Source organism: Brienomyrus brachyistius, chromosome 13, assembly GCF_023856365.1.
Source record: "Brienomyrus brachyistius isolate T26 chromosome 13, BBRACH_0.4, whole genome shotgun sequence".
Lineage (NCBI taxonomy): Eukaryota > Metazoa > Chordata > Actinopteri > Osteoglossiformes > Mormyridae > Brienomyrus > Brienomyrus brachyistius.
The window spans coordinates 10,022,142-10,038,964 of record NC_064545.1 but is presented as its reverse complement, the minus strand read 5'-3'; the positions used below and the strand labels follow the sequence as shown (position 1 = coordinate 10,038,964).

At 43.3% G+C, this 16,823-nt stretch overlaps 1 protein-coding gene across 2 annotated transcripts in view; it reads left to right on the top strand.

Moving 5' to 3' along the window:
• LOC125706111 (nuclear receptor ROR-alpha A-like) overlaps nucleotides 1-12,727 on the top strand; it is a 204,596-nt gene extending 191,869 nt beyond the window's left edge. For both annotated transcript variants that reach the window (XM_048972650.1, XM_048972651.1), the window contains 7 exons: nucleotides 440-841; nucleotides 1,682-1,803; nucleotides 1,914-2,046; nucleotides 3,226-3,333; nucleotides 4,364-4,474; nucleotides 4,697-4,809; nucleotides 5,547-12,727. In XM_048972650.1, the coding sequence (XP_048828607.1) occupies nucleotides 440-841; nucleotides 1,682-1,803; nucleotides 1,914-2,046; nucleotides 3,226-3,333; nucleotides 4,364-4,474; nucleotides 4,697-4,809; nucleotides 5,547-5,711 (1,154 nt within the window). In that variant the 3' untranslated portion in view covers nucleotides 5,712-12,727. The remainder of the gene's footprint in view (nucleotides 1-439; nucleotides 842-1,681; nucleotides 1,804-1,913; nucleotides 2,047-3,225; nucleotides 3,334-4,363; nucleotides 4,475-4,696; nucleotides 4,810-5,546) is intronic.
• Nucleotides 12,728-16,823: the final 4,096 nt, after the last annotated feature.

Here is a 16,823-nt window from a genome sequence, read left to right as displayed (position 1 = left end):
GTTTCCCCCCACAGTCCAAAAACATGCTGATGCTAATTGGACTTGCTAAATTGCCCATAGGAGTGCATGTGTGAGTGAATGGTATGTGAGGGTGCCCTGTGATGGGCTGGCCCCCCATCCTGGGTTGTTCCCTGCCTCGTGCCCATTGATTCCAGGATAGGCTCCGGACCCCCTGCGACCCAGTAGGATAAGCGGTTTGGAGGATGGATGGATGGATGGATGGATGGATGAGTTTCCATTGAACTTAGTTTATGAGGGCAAGATTAGCACAGTTTTTAATGTCTAACTGTATCTGAAAATAGCCCAAGCCTCCTGTGACCTTCAAATAACTTGTAGAGAATATTTGTTGCATTTTTTTTGTAGCATTTCATTGGCTTGCGGTAATACTTTTGTCCCTGGATGATATAAATCTCCTCACCCGTGTGCCTCCCCTGCATAGCCGTGAAATTTGGCCGCATGTCCAAGAAGCAGCGTGACAGCCTGTATGCGGAGGTGCAGAAACACCGGCTGCAGCAACAGCAGCGGGACCACCAGCAGCAGCCTGGTGAGGCCGAGCCGCTCTCGCCGCCTCCCGCCTACGGCCTGTCCGCCAGCGGTCTCACCGAGCTGCAGGACGACCTCGGAGGCTACATGGACGGTCACACGTCCGATGGCGGCAAGCCGGACTCTGCTGTCGGCACATTCTACCTGGACATCCAGCCCTCGCCGGACCAGTCTGGCCTGGACATCAACGGCATCAAGCCCGAACCCATCTGCGACTACGCCCAGGGTTCCGGATTCTTCCCGTACTGCTCCTTCACCAACGGGGACTCCTCCCCCACAGTGTCCATGGCAGAGCTCGGTGAGGAGGTGGACCTAACCTGGGAGTGAAAGATTTGCTTTAAAGGGCAGGAGATGGGAGTGTGGTCCCATCTCTGAGGCTCATTACAGCTCCATTTTTTCAGAATTACCAATCAGGCCAATCAGAATACAGCAGACATCAGGAAAAAATATATGCGAATCTACCTATGAATCCTACTTATCCAGTACAGGTATCCCAGGAAGCATGGGATGTGAAGCAGTAGATTCCCAGAGCATGATTCCTCCGATCCATCGCAGAGCAAACAGTCACATGCACACACAGAATGGATCCAGAGAGACAAATTCAACAAAGCACATATTTGTGGAGTGAGGGAGCAAACTGGAGTAGCCAGAGGAAAGCCATATGATTCACAGCAATCCTGGAGGTGTGAGGCCACCATGCTACCAGCTGAGCCGCTGTGCAACCCTCCTTATAAATTCTTATGCAATAAAAATAGTTGCAGTCTGCATACTGTATAAATGCACAAATATTAAAGTCATAATATATATATTTTTTCGGATAAAAAACTCGAACGTTAGTTTAATATGAAAATTAAGTCAGACAGTCATAAAATCTGCATGTATTTCTGGGTTGGCATTGAATGACCTTTCATCCTTTCAGCACCATTGTCATCTTCTCTGCCTCCGCCTCCCCTTTGTCATCACTTCCTTCAATTCTGACAGCCTCGTCTGCCGTGAGCTTTGCGGATGCGGTTAAAGGGAATGTCAGAGACCACCTTCTGGTTAAACTGCCAGTAGGGAGAGAGATTCCGGCAGACTGCGATCGGCCTTCCTCACGCACGCTTTGCAGCGCTGACTTTTACGACCACTGTCACTGCAGAGCACCTGGCCCAGAACATTGGCAAGTCCCACGTGGAGACGTGCCAGTACCTGCGGGAGGAGCTCCAACAGATGAGCTGGCAGGCCTTTCTCCAGGAAGAGGTGGAGAGCTACCAGAACAAGGTATGGGGCACACGGTCATCATCCTGTTAGAGCGAGGCATACCTGTACACCACCTGTACCTGCTCACTCGTTGGCAGGACTCTTACGGTGACCTCTGTGTTCCTCACCAGCCCCGGGAGGTCATGTGGCAGCTGTGTGCCATCAAAATAACTGAGGCCATCCAGTATGTGGTGGAGTTCGCCAAGCGCATTGATGGCTTCATGGAGTTGTGTCAGAATGATCAAATCGTACTTCTAAAAGCAGGTATGTTGGTCTCTTTCTGTAGCCTCAGGTGCAGGGAAATGTGAAAACAGGCCTTCCTGACCAGATGGTCAGCGTTTCTCATCATTACATCAGGGTTCAAGTCATCCCAAGCATTAGATCACACTTTCAGACATTCCTCACCACTGCTTCAGGTTTCCCCATCAGAAGGTTAGATCTTCCACCTCAGCAAGTTAGTTTCCCATCAGAGTGTTAGATCTGTCTAATTGGTCAGTTTGGGGCTGACTGATTAGTTTAAACCTCTATACCTGTACAGTGGAATTAAATAGAATTGACACTCTGTACTGTCCTTTGAAACGTTGATTAAGTTTCCATTATGATTTCTTTTGCCGTTGCTGGAAATTACAAGCTCGGCATTATTCCAGATCAGCAACAGTGGGAACAGGAGAGCCAAGAGCTGCTCCCTGTACAGTTTCATGTCTCCATCACTATTTTCTACACCAGCTGGGGTCTTTTCAAACAGACAAATTGCTCCCCGCGGCACGGGCAGGCAAACAGACTCGCGTCTCCCAGTGGGATTCAAACTCTCTGTTTGCCTCCATTTCATTTGTGTTGCCAGCACCAGTATTAAGGGGAATTAACTGCTATAACTACTGTAATGCATAGTACTGCCATACGCTACACTGCTCTTACGCCATGTTGGCAAGACCGGCAAAGTTATTATATTCTTTGTGTCAATATTACATATCTACAGTAAATCTCAGCTGTGCTTTTCATGCATATCCACATGGCAGAAATGATTAACGAACCTCAGACTAGCTACCTCCCTCAAAGAGCTCCTTCCTGGACTTCATTTTGGTTCTAGCCAGGCACATCCTGATACCGCATACAGCAATAGCAACTGGGTTCGTGCAGTTGAGCTCAGTTTTATCATGTGCATTAGACACACTTTTAAATGAAGACAGGACATACCGAAGCCGTGTTTATTTAACAAATGAAAGCTTGTGTTAATATTGGGTCACATGTGTTGCATTGGGTAATAGCTGGTTCCGTGACATCAGTGTTAATGATTTCCATCCAGAGTGGAGTGGGGAGATGGGGCAGTTTGGAGAAGCTGACACAGCAGGCACTGTGTTCTGTCCAAGCGGGTCGGGGGGGGGGAGGAGGGGGGTATGCAGCAGGGAGAGACCTGACGAAGGGTGCCCTGTCCTTTTCCGGCAGGATCTCTGGAGGTTGTGTTCGTCAGGATGTGCCGTGCCTTCGACTCTCAGAACAACGCAGTTTACTTTGACGGGAAGTACGCAGGACCTGATGTCTTTAAATCATTAGGTGAGTGAAATTGATGGGGTGGGGAAAATTTCCTATAACTCGGGAAATGAATGGATGGGCCTCACAGAGTTATGAGTACAGGTGTGTGTGTGTGTAACTTATGGGGACCAGTTTTGTGGTCCCCATAAGGGGAAAACTCAATTTAATAAAAGTCTGTGACTGCAATGAAAAAAACTAAAAATGCAAAAACTCTTGTATTTTGCTTGGTTACTTATGGTTATGATTAGGGATGGGCAAGGGTTAAGGTCGTCATAGTTAGCGTTAGCATTTTTCATAGAAATGAATGAGCGGCCCCCATAAAGATATGTTTACGCGACGTGTGCGTGTGTGCGTGTGTGTGTTTATGTTTATGTATGGAGCGTGACTAATCAGCATCATTAGATTTCCAGATGAGCACAGAGACAGCCCCAAATGTGTTTTCAGCATGCAGATGCTGTCGTATTTGCCCTTGCATCGCTGCATGTGGGATAGATAAAACATTAAAAGACTCTTAAATACACTGGAATTGCAGGAATAAACAAAAATTGGGTATTTTGAAGTTTCACAACCACGTAAGGGGTTTATTATAAGATATCGTTCATTTTATGCCATATATACAGTGTAAACATACATATGGAAATATTTCAATTAGCTAAGAAAGAATCCTCGTGTTCAAGTCAAAATCATAGGCACGAAAAACGTATTTAGGTAACCCTGTAGGTTTCTGTTGCCCACACCAAGATGTGTGTCATTGTGCATCTGCTGTTGCACCGTGCATGTATGCATTTGCTGTCTTTCCTGAGCTGGAGGTTTCTTTGGTGAGAGCTTCACTGAGCTAAAGCAGTTTCCTAAGGGGACCCTGCGCCTTTCTCCCAGTAGCTCATCATTAGGTCTAACGAGGCCAGGACCTTCCCGCATTAGCTTAAATCCGATTAGATTAGAAGAATTTGGTAGTAGACCATCATAGGCCGTCAGCTGGGGCTCTGGGGTGAAATCGAGCAGAAATGCAGCATCCCGCCTGACCTCGCTTCTCTGCATCCACCCCCACCAGGCTGCGACGACCTGATTGGCTGTGTCTTTGAGTTCGGGAAGAACTTGTGCGCTGTGCATCTGTCCGAGGATGAGATCGCCTTGTTCTCAGCATTTGTGCTGATGTCTGCAGGTGCGTCTGTGCTCTTCCATCAGTGGGCCGGAGTTTTGGGTTAATCTGTGGTCTTCAAAGTCCTTTGAGGAACCTTCACCCAACCTGCGTGTCTTTGTCAAATGTATATCCGTGTCTTTGTGATCTGTTGCTTAGACCAGACTGCGCTGGGAAGTACAGAGATTACCTCCTTTTGTTGTCCGTCTTGCGGGCTGCACTGTGTGACCCTCTGGCTTTCCATAGATCGATCCTGGCTTCAGGAGAAGGTCAAGGTGGAGAAACTCCAGCAGAAGATCCAACTGGCACTTCAGCACGTCCTGCAGAAAAACCAGCGAGAGGATGGCATTCTCACAAAGGTAGAAACCTACAGCCAGAAACCTGATCCTTCAGAAGTTAATGTCCAACTGGATTTAAGTCAGCTGTGTATGGTGGTTTAGTTTCATAATCTATATCCTAAGATCAATATTCAAAGACAGCTGTCCATTACGGCGATTTTAGATGGATATGTGACTTTGAAGCTAACATACCACAGTAACTATTCAATCACAACTCTTCAGCAGGTATGACATCCCGATGGCTTTTCTTTGCTGATCATGTTTGTGTAAGCCACTCAAACTGATAATTAGTGATAGAAAACCAGTAGGAGATAAATGTTCCACTATTATTACAGCCTCTGACATACATGTGCACATGCATATTAAAGGATTGCAGCGTAGATGCAGCATGTGTGCATACATGCAGATATGCAGATATTCAACAGGGAGTTCAGCTCTTCATGCAGTCACGTCACAGCACCGTTGATAATGTTGGGAAGGTTATGAAATCATCACACTTGATGTGACATACTGTGACATTGACTGCACTAGTAACGCCTCTAGGAACTTGGCAGAATACAGGTCAGCTACAGAGGCCAGATACATTTTTCTGCAATGAATGGGAGCGACAGTTCTTCGGAGAGGCAGTTCAAACATATGCAGACTAAGCATCACGCCTAGATTCTGAAGTCCGGAACTGGCTCTGTGTTGGAGTCATGAATGTGAGTCTGTGAGCCCCATTCTGTCCAGAACTGACTCTCTTCTGCTTCTCTTCACAGTTGATATGCAAAGTGTCCACTCTGCGAGCGCTGTGCAGCCGGCATACAGAGAAGCTGATGGCTTTCAAAGCAATATACCCAGACATTGTGCGCACACACTTCCCTCCCCTGTATAAGGAGCTGTTTGGCTCGGACTTCGAGCAGGCGGCACCGGTGGATGGGTAGCCGTCCTGCTGCGCCGAGGAATGTGAGCGGGCCAGAGCCGGAGCAATCTGAGACGCGTCACCGTAGCCGTGGATTTCGGGACAGTCCACTCGCTGCACACTCGGGGGGGTGGGGGGGGGCTTCTCTTTTGGTTTGTCTTATTGTCATTTTTCTTTTTTTTCTTCTTCGGTTATAAACCGGTGTGGGGTCCTTATCCTGCGCACTTTTGGGAGGTGTCTTTTTAAAACGTGTTCAGGGTGAACTCAAACCTCCCATGCATATACTTCTGGGGCAATTTTTTTTCTTCTTTTTTTTTACCCATTTTACCATCTTCAGAACGTAGAAGAATCCCCCGAAACGTCTGGAGCAACTGCGATCCCAGCCGGCCCATCTTTTCTCCAACAGCCCTTACAAAAACGAACCCGGCTATGCGGATTGACGAGTCCATTGTGAATCCTTCGGTTTGTACCATTCCCAAAAGACAGAGGGGGTTCTTCAAAGCCAAACTGTGGACCCAGTGGGAACTCGAGGGTTTGTTGAACTCCACGTATATCCTGGGGAACCCCTAGCCACTGATACTCTTATTTGGTAAGTGTCTGGAAGGCTGACTCATCGTCACACGAAAAGGGGGCAAAATGCAGGAAAAGGATCTTTCACCGGCACAGACGCGAAAGGCACCTTTACGTGGACAATCATGAAATTCTGTCCGTTCTGGTCAAATGCAAAGACTTTAAGATGTCAAAGAGTCCATCCTTCATTGTGACACGGTGAACCCATGTAAGTTCATAGGCTGTAAGTTCCTCCATGAAGAAGCATCCTGCAGAAATTCAGCATACTGACGTAACAGTGCAGTTCCACCTCTTTCATAATGTACTACAGGGTATACGGTCTTAAGTACTTACTTAAATACAAAAAGGTAATATTTATAGAATCTATTTTAAATAAGATATTAGTAGGTAGAATATTCTTAATTGTTGAATTGATAAGGCACTTTTTGCACCTTTATTTTATTTAAGACTTGTGTAAAACCTTGTAGTGTGTTGCATGTGCACAAGAGATACAGTCTTAAGCACGTCCATGGACATCAGCTGTTGGAGGTACAGGGGCTGTCAGAGGTCTGCGTGTGGGGGGGGTGGCTAAGGATAGCTACCACTGGCACTGCCAGAAACGAATTTCACCACTCACTCATTGTTCTTACTCTCGAAGTCACCTGTCGTTGATTCCTCTTTCTGAGGATGACTGTTGAAGCGTCTGTAGGGAATTGACACTTCATCAGGGTGGAATCCCACAACCGACCAAGGCCTGGTTAAGGGTTTATCGAAGGGAAACCTCGGTCTATCATTTACAAGCTTTGTCCATCCATAAATATAGCACTTGTTTATAGAGGAGAGCCGGTAATGGACACACAAATACACACTTTAACCAACATGGGAATCATTATGAGAAAACGATCCCACAATCACTGCACACGGACATACGTTCATACGTGGTCATTAGTAAGATCTGTATCACGCAATCAAGAGACCAGAGATCGCGCCAGGATGTCATGGCGAATCTGTCTTACCAGAAAGAAGAGTGATTTTTGTATTTTTTTTTTGCAGAATTTTTTTTTTTATTATTTATTGCAATACTAGGGTATTAACTGAGGTCTATAGAAGGAAGTGGTTATTTCAGCTAAACGCTGCCTGTGAATGTCATATGCAGCTCAAAATCGCCATCTAGTGGCTAAGAATGGGAGGTCTCCTTGAACGCATTTTCCACAGGCTGCTAAGCCCTAAGATCAAAGGAAGAGGGGATTTGCAGTGGTGACCCTTGTGACAGCCAGCTGTCCCTAACTATTTCCGACCGTCAGCTGATCCTTACAGGTATTCCCCCCCTGTCCATTCACTGTGTGTGTGTACAGCTGTGTATATGTAACTGCTTCTGTACAGTAAGTTCTGAATTGTTGATTACATTTCATTTTGGACAGGATATTAGAAAAAAAAAACGTACATATTCGACGCCTCATCTGGAAGTGAAACTTCTATTTTTCTAACCCATAACGAATTGCATGTTAGAGACAACAAGTGGCACTTAGAAAATTCCTGCAATAATTCCTGTGCGTTATCTGTGAAAAAAAGAAACAATGCAATTATATTGCAAGACAATGATAGACAAAACTACCTTTCTAATTACCATTTCTTGTTTTATTTGGAAGTCTCTCGGGCCGTGTTGAGAACTGCGTCGCTGTTCGTACCTCCACATACCATCGTTGTCTTTTTTTTATTCTGCATTTTTTCCTCTGTCTAGAAAATTCTGGTGTTTTGACATTCCAAGAAGTCTATGGAGTCTGGAGTTGTAGAAATATGGCAGGCCTCTTCAGCGGTGTTTCTGCGGAGCAGGAATTAGGGCGTGGTTTTATTTGAGCATTAGAAAGGCAGGCTTTGCTCTTCTCTATTCCTCTGCAACAGTGCAATATGTATGTGGCAGGACACAGTTTGTTGTGCACCGGTATCCCTCAGGGCCTGCATGGTTTAGCTTAGTCTTTCCTTTTTTGTGTGAAATTCTTTTTTCGTTTGTTTTGTTCTTATTTCATTTAAGGATGTCGGCTAACAGTCTAGTCAGATTTCCAACAAGAGGAAGTCTTTTCAAATCTTGCCTTCATTTGCTAAATGTAGTACAGTCTGAGGCATAGAGTCATACTTACGTAATTTTTTTTTTAACTCAAACAGAAGGGTGCGAAAGAAAATTGCAGTTCTCAGCACACTTGTATTAAGAGCAAGATGTGGATTATCTATCTCCTTATATGGGCAACAGACGCCTAGACCTACAGTGAACATAAAGTCAACATACAGTTTCCATCACTTTACTTGTACTTTGCAATACAATTCGTCTCTGTGACAAATATAAACCCAGACATTCACTACATTTTACTCCAACATATTTGCCGAGAAAACCAAATCATTTTTTTTTTAAATATGTTGAACATAAAAATGTTTACTTGGGCTGGGATAAGAAGCAATACTAAACTATGCTCAGAATCTATATGTTTTTATAATAATTCTGTTTAATTCATTTGCCGGCTACAACCCAAGACACGTAGAGTTGCATGTATGTTAAATAAAGCCAGTTGCAGGATTTAGAGAGGAGACTCATCCTTAAAGCAGATGTGAGCCTGAAGCCAGTCATGCTGTTTAGTCTGAGATGATGTGAAGTGAGAGCTCAGGGAGAAACCAGTGAAGGACCCATAGACAGGTAACGTCGAGCATAATGAACGTCTGCCCCGATATGCGATTTCAGCGTGAGTTATCGCATTGATTGCATGATTTCCTACATGCAGCCCAATCTCATTTTAATATTGCTTGTATAAGGTTCAGATGAATCTCGGGAATTAGAACTGGAAATTCGAGAATTGACTTTTTTTTCCCCATTGTACAATCTTTTTTTAACCTGTAGTGAAGAATGCATTCCGTCTAGAAAACACGATTGTTACAATAGTGTTTTATGTCAGACATCACTGCACTATGTTATTTGCTGCTGTTGAAAGTATACGTTGAAAGTATTGTACATCACTATAATTTAATGCAAATTCTAAACTCAATTTGTCAGTCGTTAGTCAGTGAAGTCCTGATTCGATATATAATTAAAGCCAAATTGCTGTATAGTATTAATTTTAATAATTATTTTGAAATATTTTTAATAATTATTGTTACAACTTTAAAAGTACAACAATACTCTGAAACTGAATTATATAATCCCTTTTTACTGACTGCATTCTGAGCGTCGTGTCACACGACTTAGGAAGGTGATTAGGATGATCTTCTATCTGAGGGTTTTGCAATGTTGTAAATATTATTTTCAGATAAGGCTTGAAGCTAAATTTAATTTGTGTCTTACAGAGAAATAAAGCTTTTTCCTGGTTTCCTAAATGAACCACAGCAATCCGCTTGGTGAGTTAAAACTTTGTGCCAAATAAATATTTTCGCTACACTTAATCAACTGACATGTTTAGCCCAGTGCAGTGTTTTAAGATGGGTAATGTAGTTGCTGCAGTGAAGTCTTGCTTTACACACCTCTGCCCATCACATGGCCTCAGCCAACCAGTGGTACCTTGTTAATTGATTATAAGGGAGAGAATCTCCAACTCAATATTTATGCGGTCGCTTCCTACCATTCCCAGTAGGTGGCGCCTGTCGTGTTCATTTGAGATATGACTGTGGCAGAATTATAAGCAATATTATTTTTAATAGCCTAAAGAGGTCTTTTAATGATAACAGTGGAAGTGGGAATTTCCCCTGGTATGACCAAATGTAGGACCTTGCTTCAGTTCATGACCCTTCCTGGCATAGCATCTCCTCCGCCTGCGTTTCTAACTGTGTATGTTACTTCCACTTTGGCTCTTTTTCTGTGGTAGAAGAGGCTCAGCTATTAAAATATAGGCAGTCAGGGTTTTTAAAATAGAATATTGTAGGATTAATATATCTTTCTGTGTTTTGTACTGCCATGGATGAATATTGATGTCACAGGACAATGTCATCATTGAATGATTAGGAATGACTAACTGGACAGCAGTGACAGGTGAGCGAGCCGCCGCTGGTGTGGTTCGTGTCGTGTGACAGAGAAACTCCAGCTTATGGAGCAGACACTGATCACAGGCCGCAGACGCTCTCTAGTCCGGCACGCCTCACATTCTCTTTTTTTTTTTTTTTAGCGTAAGGACCACAGGCCATTCTAGACCCGGTTCCGTTGGGCTTCAGCAAACCCATTTTTTGCCCCCCTGAAAACTTGCCGTTCCATATTTCTTCAGATTGAAAGTGAGAACCCTACGGGGGCTGAGCCCCATAAGAGTCACACGCTAGAATTACCTTTGGTAAAGACTCTTCTCTGGGGTCACTGGTTCGTCTGCGTGTGTGTGTGTGTGTGTGTGTGTGTGTGTGTGTGTGTGTGTGCGTACAAGGCGAACATAGGGCAGGCTCAGACGAGGCTTTAATGATTGATGGAAGGCAGGGTTGTGTGCCGAGTTTTGCATTTTATTTCATTTAAAAAGAAATGTCCGCCTGTCCCACAGCATTTCTCATTTCAATCTCTGTTGTTTTTTTTTCCTCCAAAGTACAGCAAGCCAAGTCACGAGAAAAATAAATTTAATTTTTGAAAAATGACAAGGAAAAAAAAATAATTAGCCATAACGGAATGTCAAGCAATAATGTAAATGTTTTATTACTATTAATTTGTGCAGTTTGTAGACATCAGCATGTAAATACAATCTGTTATTTATCACCCTTATTTTGTGGTTATGTTCTTTATCATCTGTATATTTGACCAGTTCTGTTCCTTTTTTGAGAACGAAGAACTTCAGAAGGCCTGTATATGTCATTGTTTTTTTTCTCTATATATCCCTTTTCTGAATTTATTTCACAATATTTAATGTTATTATTGATCACGTGTATAGAGGTAACTTTATAACTTCTTTCTGTATAGGTAAGGAGAAGAAATGGCTATAAAACCCTACTCAGTATGAATGTTTATCTGTTTATTAAATACTTCATGCTGTACAATATCCATTTTAATATACTACTCTTGTTTAGAGTGAGTTTGATAGGGTTAGGGTACGGTGGCTTTTCCTTTGTGTTAATCTAATGTGTGGTGCTAGCTGAGTTACTTTTGTGAACAAATCCTTAAGTCCTAGACTAGGCCACCCATTCGTCCATTTATTTTATTGAGTATTGATGCGTTGTTTATATTAGGGCTAAATAATGATAATGATAATGATAATAAACATGATTAATGGTAATGAAAGTACAATTACTATAATACCCAGCAAGTACCTGTATCAGAGTACTAGGTTTGGGACAATACACTTTTTTCTCTTCTTACTTTAAGATTATTAGCAAAAGCAGTATCATTCTATGAAAAGGCAGAATCACAATTATGTGTGTCTACAGTTTTAGGCAAAAAGATATGCATTGATTTTTGTGGCTAAAAAGTTCACTCTTCTTAAGGCCCTGTCAGTGGTCGTCCTGCGACCACTGATTCTTAAAGGACATACTGATTCTTGAGTATTGTAATATACACATATAAAACTTTTTTTTTTTTTTTTTTTGCCAATTTCAGACAAAATTTGCTTGCAATAATGTACATAACACTGAGTACCTGACTCTGTGATGTATGATTCATAAATTATATTTAAGTTGTTTTTCAGCTTCTCTGGAAAATTGTTAAATCATTTGCGCACACTGGTCAAATCTTTAAGAAAAATGTATTTTTTCACAATTTGTCGTATATGTTTTCCATGTTTGTATAACTGCAGATAACCATAAAAGACCATTGAAAACAAACTGTTCTCTCAAACAATGTGCTGTGTAGGTGACTGGACATTAACGATAATCCAACATTAATAAAATACAAAAACACATTATTAACCAGACCAGGAATATAAACATCTTAACTCAATTATATTTCGTATTGCATTACAGATTGTATATTAAGTTCTTGTCCATTTTCACCTGGAAATCAATCGACAATCCATTTTCTGTTTCTGTTGTCAAATGTGTTTTTTTGTTTTAATTCAGGAAATCATGGGATGCATTGCAATTCCAATGTGTGTGCATGCCGTTTTCCCAGACACACCTTTTTTTTTTGTTAAATGTACGATCAAGTCGGTGCATTTCAAACTAGAGCAGCACAAATTGTGAAAATGGGGGCCAGACTCCGTTTTTATGTCACCTTTGCTACTGATGTTGAAATGGGGACAAATGAACGTGGACATTTTTAATCTGGCTCTTCTGAGTGATCGCTACACAATGCTTGTTCACCTCTTGTCAGATTCTTAAAAAAACAAACAAAAAAATAAGTATTTTGATTCATTTTGTAAATAAAGCTGTAAAGAAAATAAGAAATTTAATGTTGTCTTTTAAATACTTTTCATTCTAATATGAATGTTGTTATATTGTACTTAGAAACTGTACCTTTAATATTACCTTTATTAAAAGTGCATCTAACACATCGATTTTAGATGTGTTTCATGTGCTGAAAATCCCATAATAAAAAATGCAACCTGGTTCTTGACTTATTTCTTCATGTTACTGTTGTCTTACACCCATTTAAACATAATGGAATCCACTAGTATCTGTTCACATGTAAACTGACCAGCACTTCTGTGTAAGTATTATCATGGAAATTTGTGTATTTTTCTTTTTTTTTGATACTTCACAGATGTTTTCATCAAAATTGAGGATTTTTGTGGATTAGACAGCAGTCTGTGTCCCTGGAGTAATTGGGGTTAAGTGACATTATTGCTGTGTCTGCCGCAGGATTTGAGCCAGCAACCTTCTGATCACAGGCGCTGAATCCTCTCATACTGTAAGCTGAAGAGGAAGCTCCTTGACTTCAGCCTGGAATCTCAACTGTCAGGCCTAATGCATGCATGTATACATCCATCCACTTTCTGCCACTTATCCAGGGGCGGATCGTGGGGGCAGCAGTCTGAGCAGGGATGCCCAGATCTCCCTCCTCCAGCTCCTCTGGTGGTGCCTACCAAGGTATTCCCAGACCAGCCGAGAGATATAATCCCTCCAGCATGTGGTGGATCTGCCCCAGGGCCTCCTCCCAGTTGGACAAGCCCAAAACACCCCCCTAGGATGGAGTCCAGGAGGAATCCTAGATGAATGACAGCTCCAATGATATAAGATAATTAACAGAATGAGATACAGACGATCTTGGTGCTCGTCGTGTCATTGGGGTCTCATTGATTTAATACAATCGCATATTTTCCTAGTTATTCCTACACAGCAGTGGGATTTAGAGTTGAACATCTGACAGCATCTTATTGTGTGCGTCTATTAGATCATGGTGCCAAATAAATACCAGCCAATAAGAAAGATATAATAGCTAGAGGGGCTGAGGCATCTCTGTGAGTCTTTCTGCTGTGTTATCAGCATGCCAGCTAGTAATCTAGCAGGTTCTACTTCTTGCCTAGGGCTGGACTTAGCAGTGAGATGAAGGAGAGTAGTGTGCTAGCACATGAAACTACTATTGGAGACACCCAGGCAATCAATCGCTGGGTTCTTAATGAGCACGACTGTGCTGGGTGACAACAGGGGCTAATAAGCTTCAATAAGATCAGACGTCTAAAGCCGGTCTAGCAATTGGTATGCTGATCTGTACTGCAACATAAAATTTTTAACTGTCCAACAGGGACAGGACAGAGTAACGCTACTCAGGAATGATTATGATGGCACACTCAATCCCGTGTGTTCCTATAGTTGGAACACACCCTCCGGTCCCCTTTCTTGAAGAGGGGGACCACCACCTTGGTCTGCCAATCCAGAGGCACTGCTCTCAATGTCCACGCGATACTGCAGATGTGTGTCAACCAGGACAGCCCTGCAACATTTAACCACCTCAGCAAACTCCGCCCCAGAGATAGGGGAGTTCCACCCCCAGTCCCCAGACGCTTCCTGAGTGGAAGGCGTGTCGGTGGGATTGAGGAGGTCTTCGAAGTATTCCTTCCACCGACCCACAACGTCCCGAGCCGAGGTCAGCAGTGCCCCATCTCCATCATAAACAGTGTTGATGCTGCACTACTTTCCCGCTCTGAGCCGCCGGATGGTGGACCAGAATCTCCTCGAAGCCATCCGGAAGTCGTTCTTCATGGCCTCACCAAACTCCTCCCACACCTGAGTTTTTCCCTCAGTGACTGCCGAAGCCGCATCCCGATTGGCCCGCCGGTACTCATCAGCTGCCTCCGGAGGCCCACAGGCTAAAAAGGCCAGATAAGACTCCTTCTTCAGCTTGACAACATCCCTCACTAAGTATGCCCACACCTTCTCTGGGCCTCTCCCCACGAGCAACTCCAGAGTGGAAGAGAGTCCAGCCCCCTTCGAGGAGACTGGTTCCAGATCTAGCTCAGGCTCCTTCCCCACCAGAGAGGTTACATTCCATGTCCCTAGAGCTTAGGTTCTGCAACCGAGGATCCGCCAAGGTCCCCGCCTTCGGCCACTGCCCAACTCATACTGCACCCGACCCCTTTGGCCCCTCCTACAGGCAGTGAGCCCATTGGAGGGGGGGACTCATGTGCCTTCTTCAGGCTGTGCCCGACCAGGCCCCATGGGTGCAGGCCTGGCCACCAGGCACTCGCCATTGAGCCCCAGCCCCAGGTCTGGCTCCAGGGAGGAACCCCAGTGACCCGCATCCAGGCAAGGGAAACCATGAATCCATGTTGTTTGTCATCATAGGGGGTCTTAGTCTGGTTCCTCACCCAGGACCTCTTTGCCTTGGGTGACCCTACCAGGGGCATAAAGCCCCAGGCAACTTAACTCCTGGGATCATTGGAACACGCAAACCCCTCCACCACGATTAGGTGTCGGCTCCAGGAGAGCGTGAGGACACTGAGTGAGACATTATACTGAATGTTAGGATACTGAGACATTAATCAATCTCAAATGTTAAACTGCCATTTCAGAGAGTCTTCCCTGATACAGTAAATGGGCATAATATGCATCCATGACTCTATAGCAGGGCTTTTCAAATTTGGACCATCATTCCAAATCCAGGCCTTGTTTTCAGTTCTCCCAGGTAGTTAGTTTAATAATTACTGGTTCTGATTGGCCAGAGGCTTCACACATGGCTCACAGGTAAATGAAGGTTGGAAAATCAGCAGTGCTCCAACTTTGAGGACCGTGATTTGAACAGCCCTGCATTATAGAATGGCTAGTCACAGCCCCTCCCCCAGCAGAGGCCTTCTGTGTGCCTTTTACACGTGTAATTTGGTTAATGACCTTTAATTACTGGCCCAGTGAGAAATGGCAGGTAGGTAACCAGCAGCAGCTGGAAATCTGAGTGTGAAGAAAGCTCTTAATTAATTTAATTTAACACAGGGCTTATTTATTAATTCTTCCTGCTACACTCTCATAAAATTCTTGATTAATTAAATCACACTGAAATCATGGCCTATTTATTTTAATTATTCTTATGCAAATTTCCTTATTCATCTAACATAACGTGTTTGAACATAATTTAGTCATTTATACGTTTCTCTAGGGCTTCTAAAGCCCTGTCAATATAAATTCATTAAGTAAACATACTAAATGTACAAAATACAAATTGTATAGTTTCTAGGTTTACTTAAGCTAATGTGTACAGGGCAGTAACCGTTTCTGTCAGACCAGTCTTTTAATATACGCTGGAAGAAGCGGAATAAGATCTAAATCTGGATATGAATGCAAATTTTGAAAAAGCTGTATATTGTTATATATACAGAAAATTGTATATATTATTGTGTGCAATCGTTTTTGTCTACAACTTTATCTATTTTTCCTACACAGTTGAGGCCAACTGCGTGTTTCGTATATAAAGCAAAGACACACAAAATAATGCCCATTCAGTCTGTATGTAGTTCATGCATGTTTAATTAAAAAGCATCAGTAAGCTTTGCTAAGATATTTGTATTGTTCGTAACACCATCAGCCGTTTGCTGACTGAAGATGTTCCAGTTGCCAAAGAGGTAAATATTATTGGTTTTAAGGGGGTTAATTGTCCAACAGGAGTGCAAACTGTACTTCACAAAATTTTAGTGGAAAACCTCGCTGGTGAGGTGAATTATACTCGTCCATACTGACAAAATTTGTGCTTTATCCTTCCAGTCCGAACTACCATGTGATGCTTAGGAAACCAGTCATGCTGAAATTCACCAGCACTGACATCACTGTAACTTTAACTCTAATGGCCCTTGATGCAACCTCAACTGCGGCAGTGTGCCCCCCTCAACTGCGGTAGTGTCCCCCCCCCCCCCCCCCCCCGCCCTTAACATAGTGCAGCTCAGGACTAAGGAATGTTCTGGAAAAGCTGCAGATGTTCCACCATGTGGGAGATTGACTCCAGTGAGATGAGTGAGTCTGTCTTCTCAGATAAACCCACTCCGAGAGAGAAGAACATCTCTCCTTCATAAAAAGGGGATGCAAAAATCTCAGCTATGAGTGTCTCTCCTTTGGCTCTCACCTGTGATAATTTGTTTCAATGTGCTACGGTTCATCATTTTAGACACTGCAAAATTTGTTTATTCATCAAAGTTTCCTGATTCAGACTTCAATCAGCCCTACCCGTTCTCCATCCAGAATTTCACTGTTTGTCCAAAATCTAAATTTTATTCAGTAATAT